Source organism: Macaca fascicularis, chromosome 1 (assembly GCF_037993035.2).
Source record: "Macaca fascicularis isolate 582-1 chromosome 1, T2T-MFA8v1.1".
NCBI lineage: Eukaryota > Metazoa > Chordata > Mammalia > Primates > Cercopithecidae > Macaca > Macaca fascicularis.
Window position 1 is genome coordinate 203,502,724 of NC_088375.1, and position 22,595 is coordinate 203,525,318.

The 22,595-nt window shown below is 48.2% G+C and overlaps 1 protein-coding gene across 7 annotated transcripts in view; it reads right to left on the bottom strand.

Moving 5' to 3' along the window:
- LOC102141093 (ornithine decarboxylase-like) overlaps positions 1-22,595 on the bottom strand; it is a 41,661-nt gene that overhangs the window by 13,828 nt on the left and 5,238 nt on the right. For 2 of the 7 annotated variants that reach the window (XM_074012901.1, XM_065525955.2), the window contains 6 exons: positions 22,317-22,451; positions 21,508-21,673; positions 20,351-20,498; positions 18,955-19,122; positions 18,270-18,333; positions 12,987-13,234 (listed from right to left, as the gene is read on the bottom strand). In XM_074012901.1, the coding sequence (XP_073869002.1) occupies positions 13,207-13,234; positions 18,270-18,333; positions 18,955-19,122; positions 20,351-20,498; positions 21,508-21,673; positions 22,317-22,451 (709 nt within the window). In that variant the 3' untranslated portion in view covers positions 12,987-13,206. Of the gene's footprint in view, positions 1-5,452; positions 5,564-6,596; positions 6,720-12,986; positions 13,235-18,269; positions 18,334-18,676; positions 19,153-20,114; positions 20,216-20,350; positions 20,499-21,507; positions 21,674-22,316; positions 22,452-22,595 lie in introns of those variants that run through there. The other 5 variants (XM_074012904.1, XM_074012911.1, XM_074012915.1 and 2 more) reach the window with 5 other exon arrangements.

The following is a 22,595-nucleotide window of genomic DNA, read 5'->3' on the forward strand; positions in this document are numbered from 1 at the left end:
TGGATCATATTAAATAATAATACTTGGAATCCAATTTCAGTTCTAGATTGTAAACACATTCAGAGAGACTAGTGCTGTCCTGTTAGATTTGGAATCCCTAAATCATGGAAACATGACCTCTAATCTCTACCCCTGATCAAAATAATATATGGAGCCCAGGTGACATAATAAGACCTCATCTCTAAAAAAAAAAAAAAAAAAAAAAAAAAATTAGCTGGGGATGGTGGCCCATGCCTGTAGTCTTAGCTACTCGGGAAGCTGAGACCTGAGGTGGTAGGATCACTTGAGCCTGGGAGGTCGAGGCTGCAGTAAGCTGTGATCACACCACTGCACTCCAGCCTGGGCAACAGAGCAAGACCCTGTCTCAAAAACAAAACAAAATAATATGTGGTATATGGGAAAATAATGCTTTTTTCTGGGAAAGGAAAAAAATGAGATTGTAACCATTCTCATTTTTACCTTAGTTGGCCAGTGCTGTTTTATCCACCAAACACGTTGTTGCCATTAAACAATTATAGCAGGAGTGCAATTTAGGTACAGGTTGTGAATCCAAATATGTTGGGTGTTCCAAGTTAGGGTGAGATAGGTAGCAGCAAATGAGTTTGCAACCAAACAATATTTGATTTAAATTATGCTACCATTTGGTGCAATATGAGGTTCATAGAGAAGTTACTTTTAGGATCATGATGTGTGACATTATTATGATGTTGATAATAAAAAATTTTGAAAATTGAAACTCAGTTCACCTCAAGTTTATTTCCAGCAAAAGAAAAAAAAAAAAGAATGGCTAGAAGAGCAATTAGATAAATCATCAATTAATTACAGTTCTAAGTGAATACACCAAAAAAATCATTAAGTACAAATACAAAAAAACAAAGGGGGGAGGAAAATTATTAGATTAGTCATAAGACTATCAAAATAGAAGTTCCAGGTTTTTTTCTATGATGGATTGTTGCCTTTCTTCATTGTTGTTACCTGAAAGGACTCTCAGTTGTTCACACTATTATTAATTATTTTTCCAGTATGTCTATGTTACAAATGTTATAAATGCTGCAAAAATTGCAAATGTCACTGAAAGAACAGAACTCCAGCCCAAATTAAGTTAGTTCATTGATCTGAACTAATGGCTGTAGCATGTATGTAAGAGTGGTCTTCTGATGACTGTCCAACACATTATTTCCCTTTTTCTGATCAACTGAGGAAGGGCTTTCTATTTTAAATTTTTTCTTTCTTTCTTTCTTTCTTTTTTATTGAGACAGAGTTTCGTTCTTGTTGTGCAGGCTGGAGTGCAGTGGTGTGATCTTGGCCCACTGCAACCTCCACCTCCTGGGTTCAAGTGATTCTCCTGCCTCAGCCTCCTAAGTAACTGGGATTACAGACGCCCACCACCACGCCCAGCTAATTTTTGTATTTTTAGTAGCTACAGGGTTTCACCATATTGACCAGGCTGGTCTTGAACTCCTGACCTCGTGATCCACCCGCCTCTGCCTCCCAAAGTGCTGGGATTACAGGCATGAGCCACTACGCCGGGTCTTATTTTAAATTTTTTCCATCCTGAACTCCCCAGGTTTTAAAAACACATCAAATTGCATATTCTTCCTCCCAACTCCTCAAGGCTCTTCAGCAATATGGTTGACCATGCAACACATCATTGCATCTGAGGAGCATTCTAAGGAAATAATTCTAATTGCAATGATCACCTCTTCTCTCCATAACATGAGGAGATATTAGCATGACAGGAGAGCCTCTCGCATTCTGAAAGGAAATACAGGAATTTTCGCATCCCCACTGACAAACCAAATGACAGAACTTCATATAGGAGTGAAAAACAGAACAAGGGCATTTAAAAATTCCAATTTGATCCCCTATGCTCTAAAATTCCAAGCAAAGGGGACCTGTCCTCTTCAAATCCTTCACATATATTACTTGGTTTTCAAAGTCCTCTTTTGGAGAATTTTAACCAGAAGGGAAACATTGTCAGAAAAAAGAAAATATGAAAGAAAAAGCTTTAAAACACAGCCCAAGATGGCTGCAGGTTGGACAAATGGGTACTAATATAAGGCCTGTGAACTAAAGCTGAAGTCTCATCTGCTAGGGTGGAGTCTGACAAATATTTCACTGGCATTACTGATTGTAACCTTGCCTATCAGATGAAGCACAAAGGCAGGGTAGAATCAATCACCCCTCTCCAGACCCTAAGACCCCTACGTACTCCACAACTTTTTACCCTATATATGTTAACTGCATATTTCTTTATTTATGCATAATGTCACTAAGCACCAATCAGAATTGTGTCACCTTTCCTTCAAGGCCCCTGTGGAGACAGGAAGTGACTCCATCTTGGATGTGAATGTGCCATGTTGTATTCTAATTAGCTCCAGTCTTGCAAATGCCTTCTGATTCTTAAGTTATTTACTATCCCTAGTGTAAGAAGATGACAACCTTGATGTCATCACACAAATCATAGGCTATGATGCATACAACATTCTTGCCTGTTCTGGAGGCTGCCTGTTATTGTCTTGCTGGGCACACACGCCCTTTCCCTACGGTACATAAGCCCTGGGTCTGGGGAGTAGCAGTGTGGAGATCTATCTTTTGTCTTGCAGCTAAAATCCCAAGACCAGGCTTCTGCCTGTAAGTTCTTCCCCCAGTAAAACACACTAAACCAAACTGAATTTGTCTCCCTGCTTTTCTGGTTTCCAGCTCCTTTGGCATTTGGGGGTCGTTTTGGATATAAGGCCCTTTCATGGAACAGACCCTTCTCTCATTTTCTTTCTTTCTTTGTTTTGTTTTGTTTGTTTTGCTTTGTTTTGAGACAGGGTCTCATTCTGTCGCCCAGGCTGGAGTGCAGTGGCACAATCTTGGCTTACTGCAACCTCCGCCTCCCAGTTCAAGCAATTCTCCTGCCTCAGCCTCCTGAGTACCTGTGATTACAGGCATATGCCAATTATCCCAAATAATTTTTTTTTTTTTGTAGGGATGGGGTTTCACCATGTTGGCCAGGCTGGTCTCAAACTCTTGATCTCAGGTGATCTGCCCGCCCCGGCCTCCCAAAGGGATAGGATTACAGGCATGAGCCACCACATCCAGCCTAAATTTTTAAAACATATATTGGGAGAACTGAAAAGAGGAAGCAGGGAGATATAACAGAAACAAGGACCATCCCTCATATGGAAAGTCAATACATGACGTTTGAAGCAAGGGTTGTGAAATCGCATCACAAGCTTGTTATTTGGAACTATTGAGATAAATGCCAGAAGAAATGCCTAACGGAATTCAAAGTATTGGCCTCAGACGTCAGGAGTCTGGGAGCCGGGAGCTGAGGAGACGCACTCGTGAGTCCGTTTCTGAGAAACCTCAACTGTGCCACGCCTCCTTTAAATTTGAAATTTTTGAAAAGTTAAAGGTTAAAACAAATCAAAAGGGCCTTGCGGAGCTGTGTTCTCCTCACCAGTCCCCACGGTAGCCCCTTGGCAATTCACAGATAGGGCTCCCACTACCATGGGTTAGCTCAGGCCACAAGCCCGGGTGCCCCCTCCTTCTCACGTGGGAGGTTATGTAACCCATCCAACATCACAAAGGCAGCGGGTGTCAGTCCACAGTCACGGCTCAGGGCTTCTGTCAGAACAGGGATCTCCTTAGGGTGGGGCCTGTGAGTGCCCTTGTGCTGTGACTCAACCCAGTTCACCGTGTGACTCCACAGGGAGCTCAGAGAAAGTCAGCCCACACTCACTTTCACCTAAGGACACCCCAGTGGGGCAGAGCGGGCCTTCCCTGCTCCACCCCAAGCAGGACTCATGCCCTGGCCTTTCTGGGGCACATTGCTGCATCTTTCAAAATGAGCAAATAAGTACTTTTATGAACATGGCCAGTGGGAGTAAAGATTATTGCCCTCGTTTTGTGGATGAGAAAACTGAAGTTAAAAGAGGGTAATGGGCCGGGTGTGGTGCTCACACCTGTAATCCTAGTGCTTTGGGAGGCGGAGGCAGGTGGATCACCTGAGCTCAGGAGTTCAAGACCAGCCTAGGCAACATGGTGAAACCCCGTCTCTACAAAAACACAAAAATTAGCCGAGCGTGGTGGCATGCACCTGTAGTCCCAGCTACTTGGGAGGCTGAGGCAGGAGGATCACTTGAACCCGGGAGAGAGAGGTTGCTGTGAGCTGAGACTACACCACTGCACTGCAGCCTGGGTGACAGAGTGAGACTCCGTCTCCAAAAAATAAAACAAAAAAGAGGATAACGACTTGTTTAGGGCACACCACTGATCCCAACCCTGATTTGGATGCAGGCCTGACTCTAGCCCCTGGGTTCTTGGGTCACTGACGTAAAGCACACTGACTCAGGTTTGTAAAACGAGGGCCAAATAGCAGCTGAGTCCCTGGGTTGCTGTGAAGGTCAAATGAGGGACTCTCGGGAAGGTTGTTGGTACATCCCAATGACCTCACACTTTCAGCCACTAATGGTGATGATGATGTCAGAGCTGGGAGGGCTGGAGACATGCCCCAAACCTGGGGTTCAGGTGTAGCCTGTTGAGGCTGCCTTGAGAATCTAATGAAAGCAGATGACCCTCTGTTCTGCAGGCAGCCCCAAGACAGTGTTTTGCACGTTAAGCCCCTCCTAGGTGCTCTAACATCTTCCATTTCCACAGATGATAAAATGCAGCCTCGGGCTGATATTTCCTTGGATCTGTTTCCCAGCTCGGGAAGGTGTTCTTGAATCTGAAGCAGACATCTGGAGCCTGCGACTGAGCAGCAGCCCCCCTAGGAAAGGGGAAAGACCTCTGGTTACCTTCCAGAAAGAAGAGAGAAGGTGCCTGTCTCCTCCATGACCTAACTGTACACAGCAGGATAAAGTTACCTCTAGAAGCCACCGAGGAAGCAGAGAGTAAACTGGACATCCATCTGTCCTAAGGCATACAAATATTTGCAGGCACGAAAATACTTGCAGGCACCTCCCCTGTCTGGATTCAGACTGGGCCCCTCTACCACACCAGTCCCCACAGCTAGGTGGAAGCCTAGAGGTCAGGAAAGAGGAGCGCTGGTTGCTTTCAACAGTTTCATGGTGAAACCATGCAGAGAAGCACTTCTCATGTTAATTCATCTCACATACATTCCAAGAGCACCTACTATGTGTAAGGCACACAGTGGAACAAGCAGATGAACAAACAGAATCTCTATCGAAAGTGGTGAGTGATGTTCTAGCAGTTCTCATACGATGCTGCAGGACAGAAAACACACTCTAACTGGGGGAAATGACCAGGAAGGAACACTGGGGCTTGTTGAAACACATGATATTGGAAGTGCCTATATCACGGTGCCCCAAAGTCAACTCATGATTTTTACCACCAACCTGACCTTTCACCGCCCAGCGAAACTTGCCATCATCCGAATCAGTTACATGTCACACTTCCCACACTCTCACTCTCCACAGACACCTCGGGTCTTGCTGACCTTTCCTCCTCTATGTCCCTGCCGTCCACTTCTCTCCATCTTTAACATCTACTTCAGCAGCTTCTCCTTTGGTCCACTCTCCAATCCAACTTCCGGTCTGGATGACCTCATCTAAGAACAGATGTGATCATGGTTAATCCCTTTTGAAAATCTTTCAATGGGCCAGGCACGGTAGCTCACGCCTGCAATCCCAGCACTTTGGGAGGACGAGGTGGGTGGATCACCTGAGGCCAAGAGTTCAAGACCAGCCTGGCCAACATGGTGAAACCCCATCTCTAGAAAAATACAAAAATTAGCTGGGTGTGTTGGCACGCACCTGTAATCCCAGCTACTCAGGAGGCTGAGGCAGGAGAATTGCTTGAACCCAGGAGGCAGAGGTTGCAGTGAGCCAAGACCATGCCATTCCACTCCAGTCTGGGAGAATGAGACTCCGTCTTAAAAAAAAAAAAAAAATATATATATATATATATATATGTATATGATATATATAAATATATATATATGATATATATAAATATAAATATATGATATATATCATATATATATATATATCAATGGCGCTTCTATTGTTATCTGTTTGTTTGTCTGTTTGAGATGGAGTCTCACTCTGTTGCCAGGCTGGAGTGCAGTGGTACGATCTTGGCTCACTGCAAGCTCCACCTCCTGGGTTCAAGCAATTCCCCTGCCTCAGCCTCCTGAGTAGCTGGGACTACAGGCATGCACCACCAAGCTTGGCTAATTTTTTTTTTTTTTTTTTTGTATTTTAGTAGAGACAGGGTTCACCATGTTAGCCAGGATGGTCTCGATCTCCTGACCTTGTGATCCACCCACCCTGGCCTCCCAAAGTGCCGGGATTACAGGCGTGAGCCACCGGGTCTGGCCTATTATCTGTTTTAACAAGTCCCAGTCTTCCTTCCAGGCCTGGTTCAAGAGGAACTTCTCTCCAGTTTCCCAGTACGGTGTGTTCTCTCTCCCGCAGTATTTCATGAGAACTTCAAGAACAGGGCCTAGGATGCCCTGCTTAGTCTGGCCTGGATCTTTCTTTCTGCCTCACCTTGCATCGTAGCCCTCCTCATTATCCACCCCTCTGCAGAGCTGCTCTGCGTGTAATAAGTCATATTCCCCAGGCTCCCTCTCGTCGCACCTTTTTGCATACATTCTTCCCCTCTCTGGCCAAGTCCGTTTTTCTTCCCTCTTTGCCTGGATGATCCCCTTCATTATTTATTTTTTGGCTGCCCAGGTGCTCATTCATAAGAGGTGCTAAAACCTGAGAAAATAAAGGAAGTGTTGGAAGGATTGTTTGATAAGCTACTTGGAACATGAGTGAGTTCTCTAATCGCATGCCTCAATCACAATGGCTGGAAGTCCATTGCCTTCCTAGAAGATTGCCTCTGGGTAAATACTAGGCTCTTGCTTTGCTAGTAATTAGGGTGAGCAAATGTGGGCCACAGCTGAATTGTTTAGGACAGGAAAGAGAAACCAAGGACTGTCAAAAGAAACCTTCCATTTTCTAAACCTTCCTCCACGTAATGCTGTTTCTCCTCCAAATAAATGTTAAACTAGTTTTAGTTGAAATTGAGAGCAAAACCCACAAACAATAAAAAGGAAGTCAGGAGAGGCAGAAAAAATGCACAGAACATAAGAATGTGTCATTAAGAGTTAAATATCATCAGAAAAAGAAGAGATAAGCATGCAACAAGAACACTATGCTATGGAAAAGAAACAATCAGAGAACAAGATAGAGCTCTTAGAAATTAAAAATGTAGGCCGGGCACAGTGGTTCACGTGTAATCTCAGAACTTTGGGAGGCCAAGGCAGGTGGATCACCTGAGGCCAGGAGTTCAAGACTAGCCTGGACAACATGGTGAAACCCCGTCTCTACTAAAAATACAAAAAATTAGTTGGGCTTGGTGGTGGGCGCCTGTAATCCCAGCTATTTGGGAGGCTGAGGCAGAAGAATTGCTTGAACCTGGGAAGCTGAGGTTGCAGTGAGCTGAGATCATACCATTGCACTCCAGCCTGGGCAACAAGAGGGAAACTCTGTCTCAAAAAAAACTAAAAATGTAATAGCTGTTTGGTCAGGATAGGGTCAATGCTGTAACAAACCATCACAATCTCAGTGGGTTGTGACTATGAAAGCTTATTTCTTGTTCCCAGGACAGTCTCATTCTTCCCCAAGTCACAGGAACGAATCAGCTCCATGTAGTCATTCAGGGACCCAGGGAACTTCCTTCATGAGGTCTTACCATCTCCTAGGGTATTAAAGTACCCTGCTTCTAACCAGCAGGTGAAAGAGAGCAGGAAAAGAAAAGAAGATAAAGAGAGAAAACAAAAGTTATTGGGCACCACTGGGGAAGCTGGGGCACCAGCTTATTTCTCTAAAAATAGTTAATTAAAGGAGAATAATTAAGCATTTTTTATCCCTAACTGCATTTTCTGGTAATTAAATAGTCAAAATGAATGAAAGAAAGCTCTTCTATGCAGAGGAATTTCAGCTACTCATGCAGGAAAAAATAGAATTAGAAAATTATCATTTTTTAAGCCCCTAATAAAATAACTGATTCAAGCAATGGTTTTCAATGGATGCCAAAATCACTCAGTGAAAGGTTGATGGAGAACTTTTCAGTGAAGGGTAAGGTTGCCATTGCCTGAAACTAAAGATAGATCTTAGCATCATTAAAAGCAAGATCACCGGACATGATATGCCTCCAGGTGTGATGCACTGGAGACTTACAAGGTACCCCATGAAGTATAAAGAAGCAAGTGACTGTATCCCTAGTGTAAAAACTCTACACGAGAATTGACCCAGTTTCTTCAGGAAGTCAATAGCACTGAGGAAAAATACAGGGAGAAGAATTAATTTATGTTAAAAGAGTTAGAGGCTGGGCACAGTGGCTCATGCCTGTAATCCCAGCACTTTGGGAGGCTAAGACAGCTAGATCATTTGAGGTCAGGAGTTTGAGACCAGCCTGGTCAACATGGTGAAACCCCATCTCTATTAAAAATACAAAAATTAGCCAGGCATGGTAGCCCACACCTGTTGTCCCAGCTACTCAGGAGGCTAAGGGGATAAGGGAACTTTTCCCATTTCACTTGCGCTGTGATTCAGCTCCCTTGGTGACCCTGCAGGGAGGCTGGAGGGAGAGAGTTCTCCCAGAGGGACCATCCCACACCCACTTCCACCTAAGAACACCCCAGTGGAGCAGAGCAGGCCCTCCCTGCTCCACCCCAAGCAGGGCTTGTGCCCTGGCCTTTCTGGGGTGTGCTCCTGCATACTTCAAGCTCAGCCAACATGAGATACTCTGACTCAGGTGTAGGGTCAGGTGAGGAGAAATGAATGAGACCGGATCAAGCCTACCCAAGCCTATGCACCGCGTTAAGGGTATACACACTCACTGGGCAATGGGGCAGGGTATTATCGTCCCCATTTTACAGATGAGGATATTAAAGTTCTCAGAGGGGTTGGGGCCAAGCCCTGAGGCCTTGAATGGCAGAGGGAGGCAGACAGAGTCCTGGGCAGAAGGGAGCAGGTCCCCAGTAAGACCCCACTTTCAGGTCAGGGAAGGCCTGAAGGCTCCGGGCCAGGCTGCCAGTGGGGACTCATGGTGCCTCTTCCAGCCCGCCCATGGCCACCCATGGACCAATTGGCACGGACTTCCTCCCCCATAAAAGGTCCATAAAAGCCCTGGGTTCAGCCAGAGCAGATGAGAGGATGGCCAGAGAATGAGGAGAGCAGAGAGACGATGGGACAACCAGTTTCAGAGAGGCGTACTCTCTGCTGATAGCTGGAGACGATGGGATGGCTAGCTGCAGAGAGGAGCTACCTTCTCCACTGACATCTACAGAGACAACCTGCTGGCAGGGAGAAGCCACCCTCTCCAGGGCCTCCTCTCCACTGAGAACTGAACACTGGACAGATGACCTGCCTACAAAGAGGAGCTACCCACTGCCAGTCTCTGAGCTGTTGTAACACTAAATAAAACTCTTCTTCATCTTGTTCACTCTTCACTTGTCTGCATACCTCGTTCTTCCTGGACACAGGACAAGAACTTGGGCAAAGGTGCTGTGGCCACAGACGCTTCCAGTCAAAAATTTGACACCCCAAAGATCCCATAACACTAGGGCACTTGGACTTTATCCTGCACATATGGGCTGCCACGAATAGTATTACACAGTGGGCAGCAGGTTCAGGAGAGCACGTTGGAAGGGGCTCTGTGGTGGCCAAGTGTGGTGGCTCATGCCTGTAATCCCAGCACTTTGGGAGGCCAAGGCAGGCCGATCACCTGAGGTCAGGAGTTTGAGACTAGCCTGGCTAACATGGTGAAACCCCGTTCTACTAAAAATACAAAAATTAGCCAGGCATGGTGGTGCATGCCTATAGTCCCTGCTACTCAGGAAGCTGAGGCATGAGAATCACTTGAACCCAGGAAGCAGAGGTTGCAGTGAGCCAAGATCATGCCACTGCACTCCAGCCTGGGGAATAGAGCGAGACTGTCTCCAAAAAAAAAGAAAAAAGAAGGGGCTCTGTGAGGTCGTGTGGTCAGTGGATTAGAGAAAATGAGACCACAGCAGGGAAGTCACTAGGCTGTTATGCTGGCTCTGGAGAGAACCAGTGAGGGGCTGGAACCTGGCAGTGACCTGGGAGAGAGGGAAGAAGAGAGGGGCTGTGTGCATGAGACATTCTGGGGGTAGAACAGGAAGGATTAAAAAAAAAAAAAAAAAAAAAAAAACGATGTTAGCACACAGTAGGCTTTCTCTACCATCTCCAGTGTGAATGATGAGGGAGGTGATGAAGAAGTTCAAAATGGAGGACAAAGCCCAGATTTCTAGCTGAGAAGTGAGGTGCACTCTGGCTAAGGGAAGCAGCCCTTCCCCTAGATGGGGGCCCACAGGGGGCTCCCTTTGGGATGTGTTGAATCTGAGTGATCTGTGGTACATCCTTGGGTCAGTGATCAAGAGGCTGTGAGATTTTCAGGTCTGGAGTGTGGGAGAGAGGTCACAGCTGGAGAGAGAACCTGGGAACCACCAGCAGAGGTGTATCCTGCTGCTATGGAAAGTAGACACAGATGACCCTGGGCTGAGAAGTGAGCTCCAGCCTCAAGACTTGGAGGCCATAAGGGCCAAAGGGTGACCTGTGGCAGGGGGTTGGAGGTTGAAGTTAAATCGTGCCCCCACAAAATTTGTGTCCACTGGACGACTGGTGTCCTTATGAGAAGATGAGAGGTCACAGAGACAAAGAGAAGAATGTTGTGAGGCAGAGACTGGAGTTATGCTGCCAGAAGCCAGAAAAGGCCTGGAGCTACTGGAAGATGCAAGAGGCAAGGAAACATTCTTCCCTGAAGCCTTCAGAGGGAGCATGACCTTGCCAACACCTTGACTTCAGACTTCTAACCTCCAAAACTATGAGAGAATACATTTCTGTCATTTTTAAAATTTTATTTTTAAAAATAAGACAGGGTCTTCTATGTTGCCCAGGCTAGCCTTAAACTCCTGGGCTCAAGTGATCCTCCTGTTGGATACAATGAGTTCTAAATTTCTCTTCAAAGAATCAGTAAGTCAATATGTTCAGTTCTTTGTCCTCCATTTTAAAGTTTGACTTCCTTGTAGTTTCAGTAAACAACCTTTCTCACCAGTTTTAATCAGTAGTTCACATCTGTTCCCCTGGTTACCTGCTCTGTGTCCTGACTCATCCTGGTCATCTGCTTTGATCTGAATCACCCCTAGTCACTTGCTCTGACCTAAGTCACCTTTAGTTACCTGTTCCTAACTGTCCTTCCCACAAAACTACTCACCCTGCCACTCTGGCTCATACCCCTGCTCTCTTTAAAATAGCCAATTGGAATTAGCTTAGACTGTGTGGTCCAACCCTAGCCAATAGGGCAATGACACAGCAGTAGGGGGTACCTGTGTCAGGAATAAGAACCCCTTCCCCTCCCTCATTCAGGTGTGCTTTCACCATTACTCCATTCGTGAGTCACACCCTTCTATAGAAGTAAAAATTGCCTTGCTGAGAAAATTAATGTTCGAGTGCTATTTCTCTGTGGCACCAAGGAACAAGCATTTTGTTTCTAACACTCCCACCTCAGCCTCCCAAAGTGCTGGGAATGCAGGCATGAGTTTGTCATTTTTAAGCCACCAGTTTGTGGCAGTTTTTTGCAGAAGCCTTTGGAAACTAACACAGGGTACTTGAAGCTGCAGGTCTCTACCTACAAAATGTACAAGATGTTCTTTCTGTGCTCTGCTTGCTGTGCCATTGTGACACACATCCCATCCCCCACCACCATTCTGACCCAAGCAACCCTCACCTCTCAACTGCACTGCAGCAGTAGCCTCCCCAGCACACAGACCAAGCCAGTTTTTCAGTCATCTTTCTACCACACTCTGTGCTTCTCCTTCACACTTCTGTGCAATTAAATTACTGATTTTTATGCATTCTATTATCTAAGGGTTTCTGCAAGGTTGAGTTGTCTGTATCTTGTCATTTGCATTGCATTGTTTCTGTGTGTTTTGTAATTTGGGATTGTGAGCTCATCTTTATCTGTGGGTTGAGGGTGTGACTATGCAGAGCAGATCTCATTTGCTTCTACCAGGCATCCCTGGGGTATTACCAGCCACAGACCACTTTGTAAATTAATTTCTCAGCTTCACGGTTCCTCAGACTACAAAGAAAATGTAAGCACAAATTCTCAACCTTTGGAAGGGTTGGCCTATAGTTATAAATTCTCAAAGGAGAACTTTTTTCTTTTCCAATCCAAAGCATAAGTCAAGACAAACAAGCTTCACTATTATCTTTCTATGCCAGTGGGCAAGGGGATGGATGTTTTTTCTAGTCCACTCTTTTACTGAAAGTGTAACTTTATAATGGTTTTGGATTTGTGTGTGTTTGGGGTGATTAGATCCAAACACCTATTTCTCTTTTGCCAGGCCTCTCATATCTTGTCCCTAGATGGCTATTTAAAGCCAACCCCCTTAGTTACCCCTAGGACATCCCAAAGATCAGCTCCACACTTACCGTTCCTTTTTGTTTTTGGTTCCTGAATTTTTTTTTTCTTTTTTGAGACGAAGTCTCATTCTGTTGCCCAGGCTAGAGTGCAGTGGCACAATCTCAGCTCACTGCAACCTCTGTGTCCCGGGTTCAAGTGATTCTACTGCCTCAGTCTCCTGAGTAGCTGGATTTACAGGCACCCACCACCAGGCCTGGCTAATTTTTGTATTTTTAGTAGAAACAGGGTTTCACCATGTTGCCCAGGCTGGTCTCAAACTCCTGACCTCAGGTGATCTGCCCACCTTGGCCTCCCAAAGTGCTAGGATTACAGGTGTGAGCCACCGTGCCTGGCCTATTTGTCTTTCTTATGAGTCCAACTATGCATCTAAAAGGAAGTTGGTTATACATTATCTGACAAATCTAGGTGTTTTGTTGAGAAGGTTTTCAGGTTATCTTCTCTGTCATTGTACGGAAACTGTTACCAAAACACTGGGAGTTCTGTTAGATCTTACTGCTCGCTGCACAGAAAGCTAATCACTGAGATGAGTATTGCCAGGGAAGGTTTTAATTGGGTGCTGTAGCCAAGGAGATGGGAGATTAGTATCAAATCAAATAAAATCAGGGGTTTACATAGCAAGGAAGAAATGTAACCATGTGTGGGAAAACAGGAATTTGGAAGGGATAAGGAAGAAAAGTTGGTCAACAGGAAGCAGGTGGTCAGTTAGGCCATCAACAGGTGACAGGTCTGGTCAGTTTCAGCTTCTTGATACTATCTGGGAGCCTGGTTGGTTGGTTTCCTGAGAAAGGAACTCAGATAAGACAACTGTAACCTTCTCATTTCAAGACTGGGAGGGTCAATTTCTATGTTTATTCAAAATAAACCAGAAACATTAGTTCTATGGGACAATTGGGCCAGTTTAAAAACCATGAATCCTAATGATTTCTTTCTTGTCCATCTCCCTCTGCCAGATATTGTCTATTGTATTGAGCCCCACACTCACTCTTGCTTGCCTTTCCTTAACCTCCTCTTTGCCACCAGGCTGGAAGCTTACAAACTACATTTCCCAGATTCCCTTGCCAGTTGGGTTTCTGTGATGGTCTGCCAATGGGAGGTACTCATGCCAGAAAAGAAGATGGGAGGAAGACAGCAGCCATTTAGCTCCTGGCATTGGTTCCTACGGTGGCCATAAAGGAGCTCCTGCGAAGGAGCAGTGGTGGTAGGGGGTGGCCCTGGGCTCCTGTCTGGGAACTGGTGAATCATGCAGAGACAGCAGAGGGGCCAGGCAGCCAGCCATTCTGATAGTGACCGTGTCAGCCTCAGGGGAGTGTATCTTCCCACAGAGTGGTGGCCTTAGGAACAGTTGCATGATAGTGCAGGACAAAGGAATGTAGGCTCAGATGAGCAGCGGTTTCTACAGACAGTAGAGGCTTCCCCTGGTTCCCAATCGCTTCATATCGAGGATGCTCTCAGAGGTCCACCCAGAGCCCTCTGACTTGGTTACTTCAGAGTACACCTGCCCACTTCCAACTGCCAGTATCTGCATCCCTGTTCCTAGGGGCAGACATAGGCTCTGTGCTCAAGGGTGGCCATAAATGCTCACAGAATGAAGCTCCTTCCCCAGGAGATCCCAAGCAGTGACCCCTGAGATTTGGTGTGAAATACTCCAGTTCCCTTACTCCTCATGTGCGGTGACTGAGGCAAATGTTTCATATCCCTGTGTTTCCCAGGGAATGAAGCTCTAGGCAGCCACTGTGGTGAACCAGATGTTTGCCCTTGTTGGGTGCTCTCCCTTCCCAGTCTCCCTTTTCCGTTTTCCCGTTCCCCGCAGCTCCAAAAGTAACAACATGTGCTCAAATCCTTGTCTCAGGGTCAGCTCCTGGGGGAGCTGAAACCCTGAGTAACATCTCTTCCCTACTTCTTTGCACTTCCAGCCTTCTCTTTTTATTTTTGAGACAGCGTCTTGCTCTGTCACCCAGGCTGGAGTTCAGTGGCGGATCTCAACTCACTGCAGCATCGCCTCCTGGGTTCAAGCAATTCTCGTACTTTAGCCACCCCAGTAGCTGGGATTGCAGGCATATGCCATCACGCCCAGCTACATTTTGTATTTTTAGTAGAGATAGGGTTTTGGCATGTTGGCCAGGCTGGTCTCAAACTCCTGACATCAGGTGATCTGCCTGCCTTGGCCTCCCAAAGTGTTGGGATTACAGGTGTGAGCCATCATGCCTGGCCACTTCTAGTCTTCTCTATGCTGACTTCCTCTATTGGATCCCTCACTGTGAAATCCCTGGAGTCCTTTCTCTTTTCCTGATCAGATCCCAACTGATGCACTTCTTAAACAGACTATAAACTGGAAAAGGGAAGCCTTAGTCACCACTCTATCTCAATGCTCAGCACAGGGCCCAGCACACAGTAGGTGCATAATAAACACTAGTTGACTGACATGCATGTGGAATGAAGTGCCTTTTTTTTTTTTTTTTTTTTTTTTGAGACGGAGTCTCACATTGTTGCCCAGGCTGGAGTGCAGTGGCGCGATCTCGGCTCACCGCAACCTCCACCTGGCGAGTTCAAGCAATTCTCCTGCCTCAGCCTCCTGAGTAGCTGAGATTATAGACGCTTGCAACCAGGCCCAGCTAATTTTTGTATTTTTAGTAGAGACGGGGTTTCATTATGTTAGCCAGGATGGTCTCAATCTCTTGACCTCGTGATCCGCACACCTCAGCCTCCCAAAGTACTGGGATTACAGGCATGAGCCACTGCGCTCGGCCGAAGTGCTCTGACGCTTACTGAGTGCTCATTACACTTGCTGTGCATGCTCTCATTTGTTTCTCACGTCCTCCTGATGAGGAAGGAACCGGCATTGCTTTCATTTTGCAGATGAAGAAACAGAAGCTCAGAAAAATTGAGCGCCTTGCCTGCGAAACCTAATGTAAGTTTTCATCTCTATGTTGTAATTCCGTTTATCACCAAACTTTCAGAAAAGGCCTGTGAGACACCATAGTGTGGTCTGAGCATCACTCTGGATATTAGAGAAAGGCTCAGAGTGGTGGAATTCAGGAAACCGGAGCAGCCTGGAGGGAGCAGTTAGGAGATGGGGACTAAGGGATGCCCTTGCAGTGCCTAGAGCCGCAGCAGTCCAGCGGCCGAGGGCTGGCAGAGACAAGAGATGACAATGGATGTGTGACACTGATCCTAGATTCCCAGTATTTTCTAGTTTTTTTTTTTTTTTTTTTTTTAATGTCCCATGATTCAAGTGATGGAGGCTTCTTATGTATCATAAACAGCAAACATCGGCCGGGCGTGGTGACTCATGCCTATAATCCCAGCACTTTAGGAGGCCAAGGTGGGTGAATCACGAGGTCAGGAGTTTGAAACCAGCCTGGCCAACATGGTGAAAGCCCGTCTCTACTAAAGATGCAAAAAATTAGCTGGGCATGGTGGCACGCACCTGTAATCCCAGCTACTCAGGAGGCTGAGGCAGGAGAATCACTTGAACCTGGGAAGCAGAGGTTGCAGTGAGCCAAGATCGTGCCATTGCACCACTCCAACCTGGGTGACAGGGAGAGACTCTATCTCAAAAACAAACAAATAAACAAACCCAGCAAACATCATCTTGTTTATGGTCTGTCACTGATGGGTTAGACCTGGAGACCTGTGCTTACATACCCAGACCCACTCACCCTCTCCCACCCGCCAGGGGCAAAGAAAACTCACTGGAATGTCTTCCATCTGGATAGAGTTCACATTTCCCAAAGCCTGCTCACACCGCTAAGTATCATACCCATAATCCGTGCCTCTTACATCCTGAGTGTTTGGGCATAAGCAAGACCATTTTGCAGGCGGGGAATTTGATATTCTGGGATGCCCGCGTGAGATGCACCTGATTGGATGGGCTGTTGAGCTCCTCTAGCTTCTCTGAGTGGCCTCTGTTACCCCAATCTGCTCTTTGCATCCTACGTGTCAGGGGAAATTCCTCTTCAGCTCCAGGGACTCTGGGATCCCTGAGGACCTGGCTGAGTTGAGTGGTAGCAGAGAGGGTGGGAGAGGTCCTGCTGAAGGCAGGGAGACACTTTCCTTGGCTGAGCCAGAAGCTGAGAAATCAGTGGCTGTACCCACTATAGCTGCAGGAATGTGGCCTTGGGGTATGACGACCTTCTCCCCTCCCTCCCCAACCATCTGGTTTGCCTAAGACTCAGGAGCTTCCTAGGACTCAGGATTTACAGTGCTAGCACCAGGAATGTTCCAGACAAACCCAGGCAAACTGGTCACCCTGTGTCCTGAGGCTCTGCCATCTCTGTTTCTCATCTCCAATCCTGGTCACTCACTGTTCTCTGAGCAGAGGCTCATTCCCATGCCTGGGCCAAGTTGTCCCACACCTGAGCCACGCTTCTTGCCTGCTTTACCTACTGATTCTGCTCTGCCTCCAGGTGCCACCACTCTCCTTCCAAGAAGCCACTCACTCCTCCGAATGGATGGCTTCCACCTGAACTGTCCTCAGAGTATGTCCCATGGTCCTCCCTGTGCTGCAGCCAGCTGCGCCTGCCTTTAGCTTTCCACGGGCCTCAGGACTTCTCAAGGACTGGGTCTGCGCCTGCCTCACCTGTCCCCCTAGCATCAGGCACACACCCTGGCTTGGCCTGAGTGGGACACCCTACCAACACTCTATGAAAAGACCCAGGATGCAAGATGGGGTCTCTGTGACATCTGGACTCCAGGAGGAGAGCCAGCAAGAACAGGGTGGCCGAAGGAAAAGCTGGCCCTAAATGATACATTCATCCCTCTCTTAATCCCATCAACCCTACGGGGAAGTTATTATTCTTACCACCATTTTACAAGGAAAACTAGAGTTCAACTAAGTTAGTTGACCTGCCCAAGTTCACAGCTAGTATCAGTGGTGCCTAAATTTGAGCCCAGTTCTCACTTATTCCAGTGACATGCTCTTAACCACTATGATACGTTGATGCATTTTATAGAAACCCTTTCTGGGACAAGGCAAGGGCATGAGTAAATAAAAAGCAGGGAGGAGCGGCAGGATGAATTTAAGGTTGTAAACTGACACGTTAGGTATGAATTGAGCAGGTGTGTGGGCTGCATTATTTAACATAAAAGGTCAATAGCCCATTTTTTGTAGTCACTCTGAGAAGAAGTAGCTTCTAATGTGTCCCCTTCAGCCACCGTTCAAGAGGGTGGGAAAGGAGGGATGGCGAGGCAGATGACAAGGAGGATGGGCAGGGCAGTCTGCTGCTAAGAAAAGTCAGTGTAAGACCTGACTGAAGACACAGGCATGTGGTGGCTCACACCTGTAATGCCAGCACTTTGGGAGGCTGAGGCAGGCGGATTGCTCGAGCCCAGAAGCTCGAGACTAGCCTGAGCAACATGGCAAAACCCCATCTCTACCAAAAATACAAAAATTAGCTGAGTGTGGTGGTATACACCTATAACCCCAGCTACTCAGGAGGCTGAGATCACCTGAGCCCTGAGAGGTCGAGGCTGCAGTGAGCTGAGATCATGCCACTGCACTCCGCCTGGGGGACAGAGTAAGACTCTGTCTCAAAAAGGAAGGAAAGAAAGAAAAAGGGAAGGAAAGAGAAGGGAGGGAGGAAAGAAAGAAAAGAAAGGAAAATGAAAATGAAAGAAAGAAAAGAAAAAAGAAAAGAAAAGAAAGAGAAGAAAATAAAAGAAAAGAGAAGAAAAGAAAAAAGACAAAAGGAAAGAACTGACCCAAAATGATAGCAAGATGTTTTTGGAAGGTTCGCATAGGATTTCATAGTTACCCAAACCTCTGCCTCCTCCCTGCCATCCCAACTCCCAACAGTTCCCAGGGGCCTACCTACCAGAGTGTTTTAAAGTCCTCCAGCCTAGCCGACTCTGGGTTCAGGCTCTGCCTCCAGAAGGCTCCTGGGGAAAGGGCATGGGATGCAGGGTGGGTATCAAGGCCTTTGTCTACAGCCCTGAGGCTGCACACACAGCAGCAGAGCTGGGGCCTGGAGGCAGAGCTGGGGCAGTGGGCGTCTGAAGCAGGAGTGGGGTCAGACAGTGGCTAGAGGGCCTGGGGATCTCTTTGCAATTCTCCACCTCCCTGGGAGGGGGGCCAGAGGCAGATCAGAGCCCAAAGGTCAGATGGACACTTTGACTTCAGTGAGTCAACAGGGAAAGGGAGATTCCCTGGGACCAGTTCCCACCCCAAACTCAAATGAGTGTGAGGTTTCCTGCTTCCTCTTCAACCCCAACCCCCAGGCACCTGAGCTGGGGGCCCATGGTGTAGCAGATGGTAGCGGGCAGGAAGCCATTGAAGCTGCAGCTCATGGAGGATGTGTAGGCACCCATGGAGGGGAAGACCAGCCAATCGCCTACATCAAGCTCGGGCAGCCGCACATCCTCCAAGAAGAGCCTGTCAGAGGCATCGCATGTGGGACCATAGAGTGTGCAGGGGAAGAGGGGCGGCTCTGAGCAGAACTCCTGTGTGACATAGGAAAGGGGGTCAGAAAAGACAGCAGGCTGGCCTATCCCACCCCTTACCTGGAAGCCACTGAAAGACCCGGAAGGGCACTCCCAGGGGCACACGGATGTACACTGGCTGGGACCCATCCCTCTGTGGCCGCTGCCCAGCCTGGCCAGGTCTGATGTGCCTACAGGTAAGGGCTCGGATTCCTCCTCTGTAAATGGGGCTGTTGTCTTCATTCATTGCTATAAGGCAGCAGTTGAAAACTCAGTTACCTAGAGGTCCAGCAGGTAACACAAATGAGTGAAATGTACCAGGTAAGTCTGACAACAAACTGGAAAGTCACTGTCTGTCTAAAGGGGAAAGCCACTGCTGGAAGTCCGTTCCAGCAGATCACAGCCCCTGACGTGCTAGACTAATTTGTTGAATTATTTGTTGCCTTGTTTTTCTGCAGGCCATGTATCATCAGATCTCTCAAATGTTTGAGAGGAGCTGAGAAAATCCAGGCTTTTATGAAATATGTCTTGATTTTTTAATATGGGCAACTAAAATTGAAAACTATTGTGCGAACCAAACAAACACAGGGTCTCCTACTGATTCCTCCATATCCAGTACTCACTCCACCCAATGGGAAGAGAGGCAAATACACACATGAAGACACACACCCAGAAACACTTCACACTCATACGCACTCGCACATGCATGCAGACACACATCATATACATGACCAAATGTGTGCACACACCAAGACGTTCACTGGCCAGGAGAAACAGTCAAGATATTTACAAAGCAGCGTGGCCCGGATACCAACCCATCACATCAGGAGACAACTGCCCTGGAGCTGGAGGAAGATCCTGTTGGCCCTACAGGGTCAGGTATCCCAGCTTTGTTGCCAGATCATGGGTGGGACTGAGCAGCAAGGGCGTCGGCAGGGAGGCCCCTGGTGGACTCGGGGGAATAGCTCTTTAACCACCAGGGAGAAGAACGTCAATATTTTGGAAAACATCCCACGCCTTTGTGTTCTGGTGACTGTCCCTTTGCCTGACAAGGCCCCCATAGCCAGCTGCTGCCCATGCTCTGACCTGTGAGCACGCATCATGTACGTGTCCATGTGTGCTCTAAGCAGCAGGCCAGGACCTGCCTCAGGGGTCCAGCACAGCCACTGTTCCCAATGGGGGAGGCACAAGGCACCTCAAGGTAAGGGACTAGACTCTTGGGGCTGGAGTGGCCCCCTTACCTTCACCACGATGGGAACCCTTGGGACAGGCTCTCAGTGGCCAAGGCGGAAGGAGCCATAGTGGCCATCATTGAGATAATACATCAGCTTCCGGCTGCCTCCTGGGGAGAGCTCAGTCACTACTCTGACCCCCAGCTCCTGGGACAGAGCCCCAACCCTCTGCCCTTCCTCTCTTCCAGGGCCTGGGGATGCCTGGACAGTGGCCTCCCCACCCAGTGCCATCCTGGCCCACCCACCGGGCTCCAGCACAGCCTTCTTGGCAATGATGTTGACAGCAGCCGTGCAGACAGACTCCATATAGAAGCGGCCTGGCTCTGCGATGACCTTGACACCACGCTCCTCAGGGAAGTCCTGGGCCAGGGCCGCACTGATCACTCTCGCCATCTGGAATGGGGTGGAGGGACAGCAGGAAGAGGTTAACTCATCCAACACTTGTTGATGTGCCAGTGCCTGTGCCAGCGCCTTACCTGCGTCAGTCCTTTCATCCCCAAGGCACCCTGCAGGGTAGGCATTAGAATTATCCCTGTTTACCAAAGAGGAAACAGAAGCTGAGAGACAGGAGGTCACTTGTGTGGGGTTGCTAGCCACCAGGCTCCCTGAGAAGTCCCAAGATGCAGCGATTTAATCCGATGCAAAGAAAGAAGATGAGTGTCTTGTGGACCCAGGGAATGTAAACTCCCAACTATAACTGTATTGGTGATGCTAACAAGAATTCTACAAGGAAACATACACACATACAGACACACAGAGAGGCATAGCCCCCAGAACCCTTGCTGCAGCTGCAGTGGACACCCTGTGCCACCTTCCCGCAGCCTATCTTAGCTCATCTGCCCTGTGCAAGATGATTTCCAGCCTCCAGTGCCTGCCCCCCTTTGCTTCTCGCTCTGTGGGCTTTCTCCAGCACCCTCAGAAACTAGCTGCAATGTGGGGAAATTAACACCCCCAGACCACAGCCTTCAACCAAAGAGGGACAGGAGTTGGTGAATAAAGGACCCAGCCCCTTGTCATCTAGTGGGATGATTCTGAGGTTCTACATTGTCCCCAGGGGGACAGGTGCAGGGGCCCACAGTGGTAACCAGCTCATAGATGAATTCTCTTTGACTTTTCTCCCTTCTGTCTCACTTTCCTGACTTCCTCACTGGCGCTTCCATGGATCATCTCCAAAAAAGCTACTTGTATCTAAGTGTTTGTCTCAGAGTCTGCTTTTGGGGGATATCAAAGCCAAGACATGCACGTACACAGTTACCCACCTGTGCACACAGAGCACACCCAGAGACACACCAGAGAGACCTAAACACAGAGGTACATGGATGAACACAGACTCCCCCACACACACATGCCTGGGCACACACACGGACCTCCCTGAACACCCCCAGCACCCCTGCCAGCTCACCTCCTCAAACTTGGGCCCGGAGTCCTCCGTTCCGGGGAAGCCCCCTCCGATGTCCAGGCAGCTCATATCATGCCCAGCCCCGCGGCCCTTTTCAAACACGCACCGGCAGTCAGCGATGGCCTGTGTGAAGCTCTGGGGTGTCTGGCAGTTGGAGCCCACGTGGAAGCTAGCACAGCCAGTGCATGTGACATGGTGAGAGATACGTACAGAAACACATGAAACACAGTTCCGAACCACAAAGCCACACGGACTGTGGATAACTGCGACAGAGACAGAGAGACACAGTCACACATAAGGCACAAAACCACCGGGGCCAAATGCAGAAACAAACAGCTGGAAACATAACTGATTACACGGGCGTAAGTGTGTGCTTTTAGACACCTGCACACTCAGGCCAACGAGGCACCCACGAAGAGGCACTCACCCGAGTGTTCACATGCACACACACTCAGACACACACTGCCGTGGAGCCCGTGATCCCAGCACTGCCACGTGGGCTCCCCTTCCCCTCATGGATCCTTCACAACAAGACCCCAAACCCCCCAGGGCCTCAGAGCAGGGAGGCCCTGAGTAACCTTCACATTACATCCTGCCCCTTTAGACAGATGGGGTCTCACAGGCCCCAGAGAGGGGCCACAGCTTGCCATGGGCCCCAACTGATGACACTTACGCCAGTGTAATCAGTTATGTTTCCAGCTGTTTGTTTCTGCGTTTGGCCCCAGTGGCTTATGTGTGACTGTGTCTCTCTGTCTCTGTCGTAGTTATCCACAGCAAGGGAAGGGCTCCTGGAGTCCTCAGGCATCGCTCACCTGGCTCCGACCACGGCCAACCCCAGGTCTCTGGCAGACGTTAGCAGGTGCCCACATGCCTCCAGGCTGGCCCCGAACTTGGTACTCAGAGGGAAGGTGCTCTGGCTGTCCTGAGTCCTCAGCCGGAGGAGCAGTCTGGAGGAGGGACACCGAGGATAGGGAAGAGTGAGAGAGCACTCAGCCAGAGACGCCAAGGGCTGCTTATACCACCCCCACCTGTGCCCAGCTGATTCCCAGATCTGGGATGTTTTCCAATGCCACCAAATCCATGTGGCCATC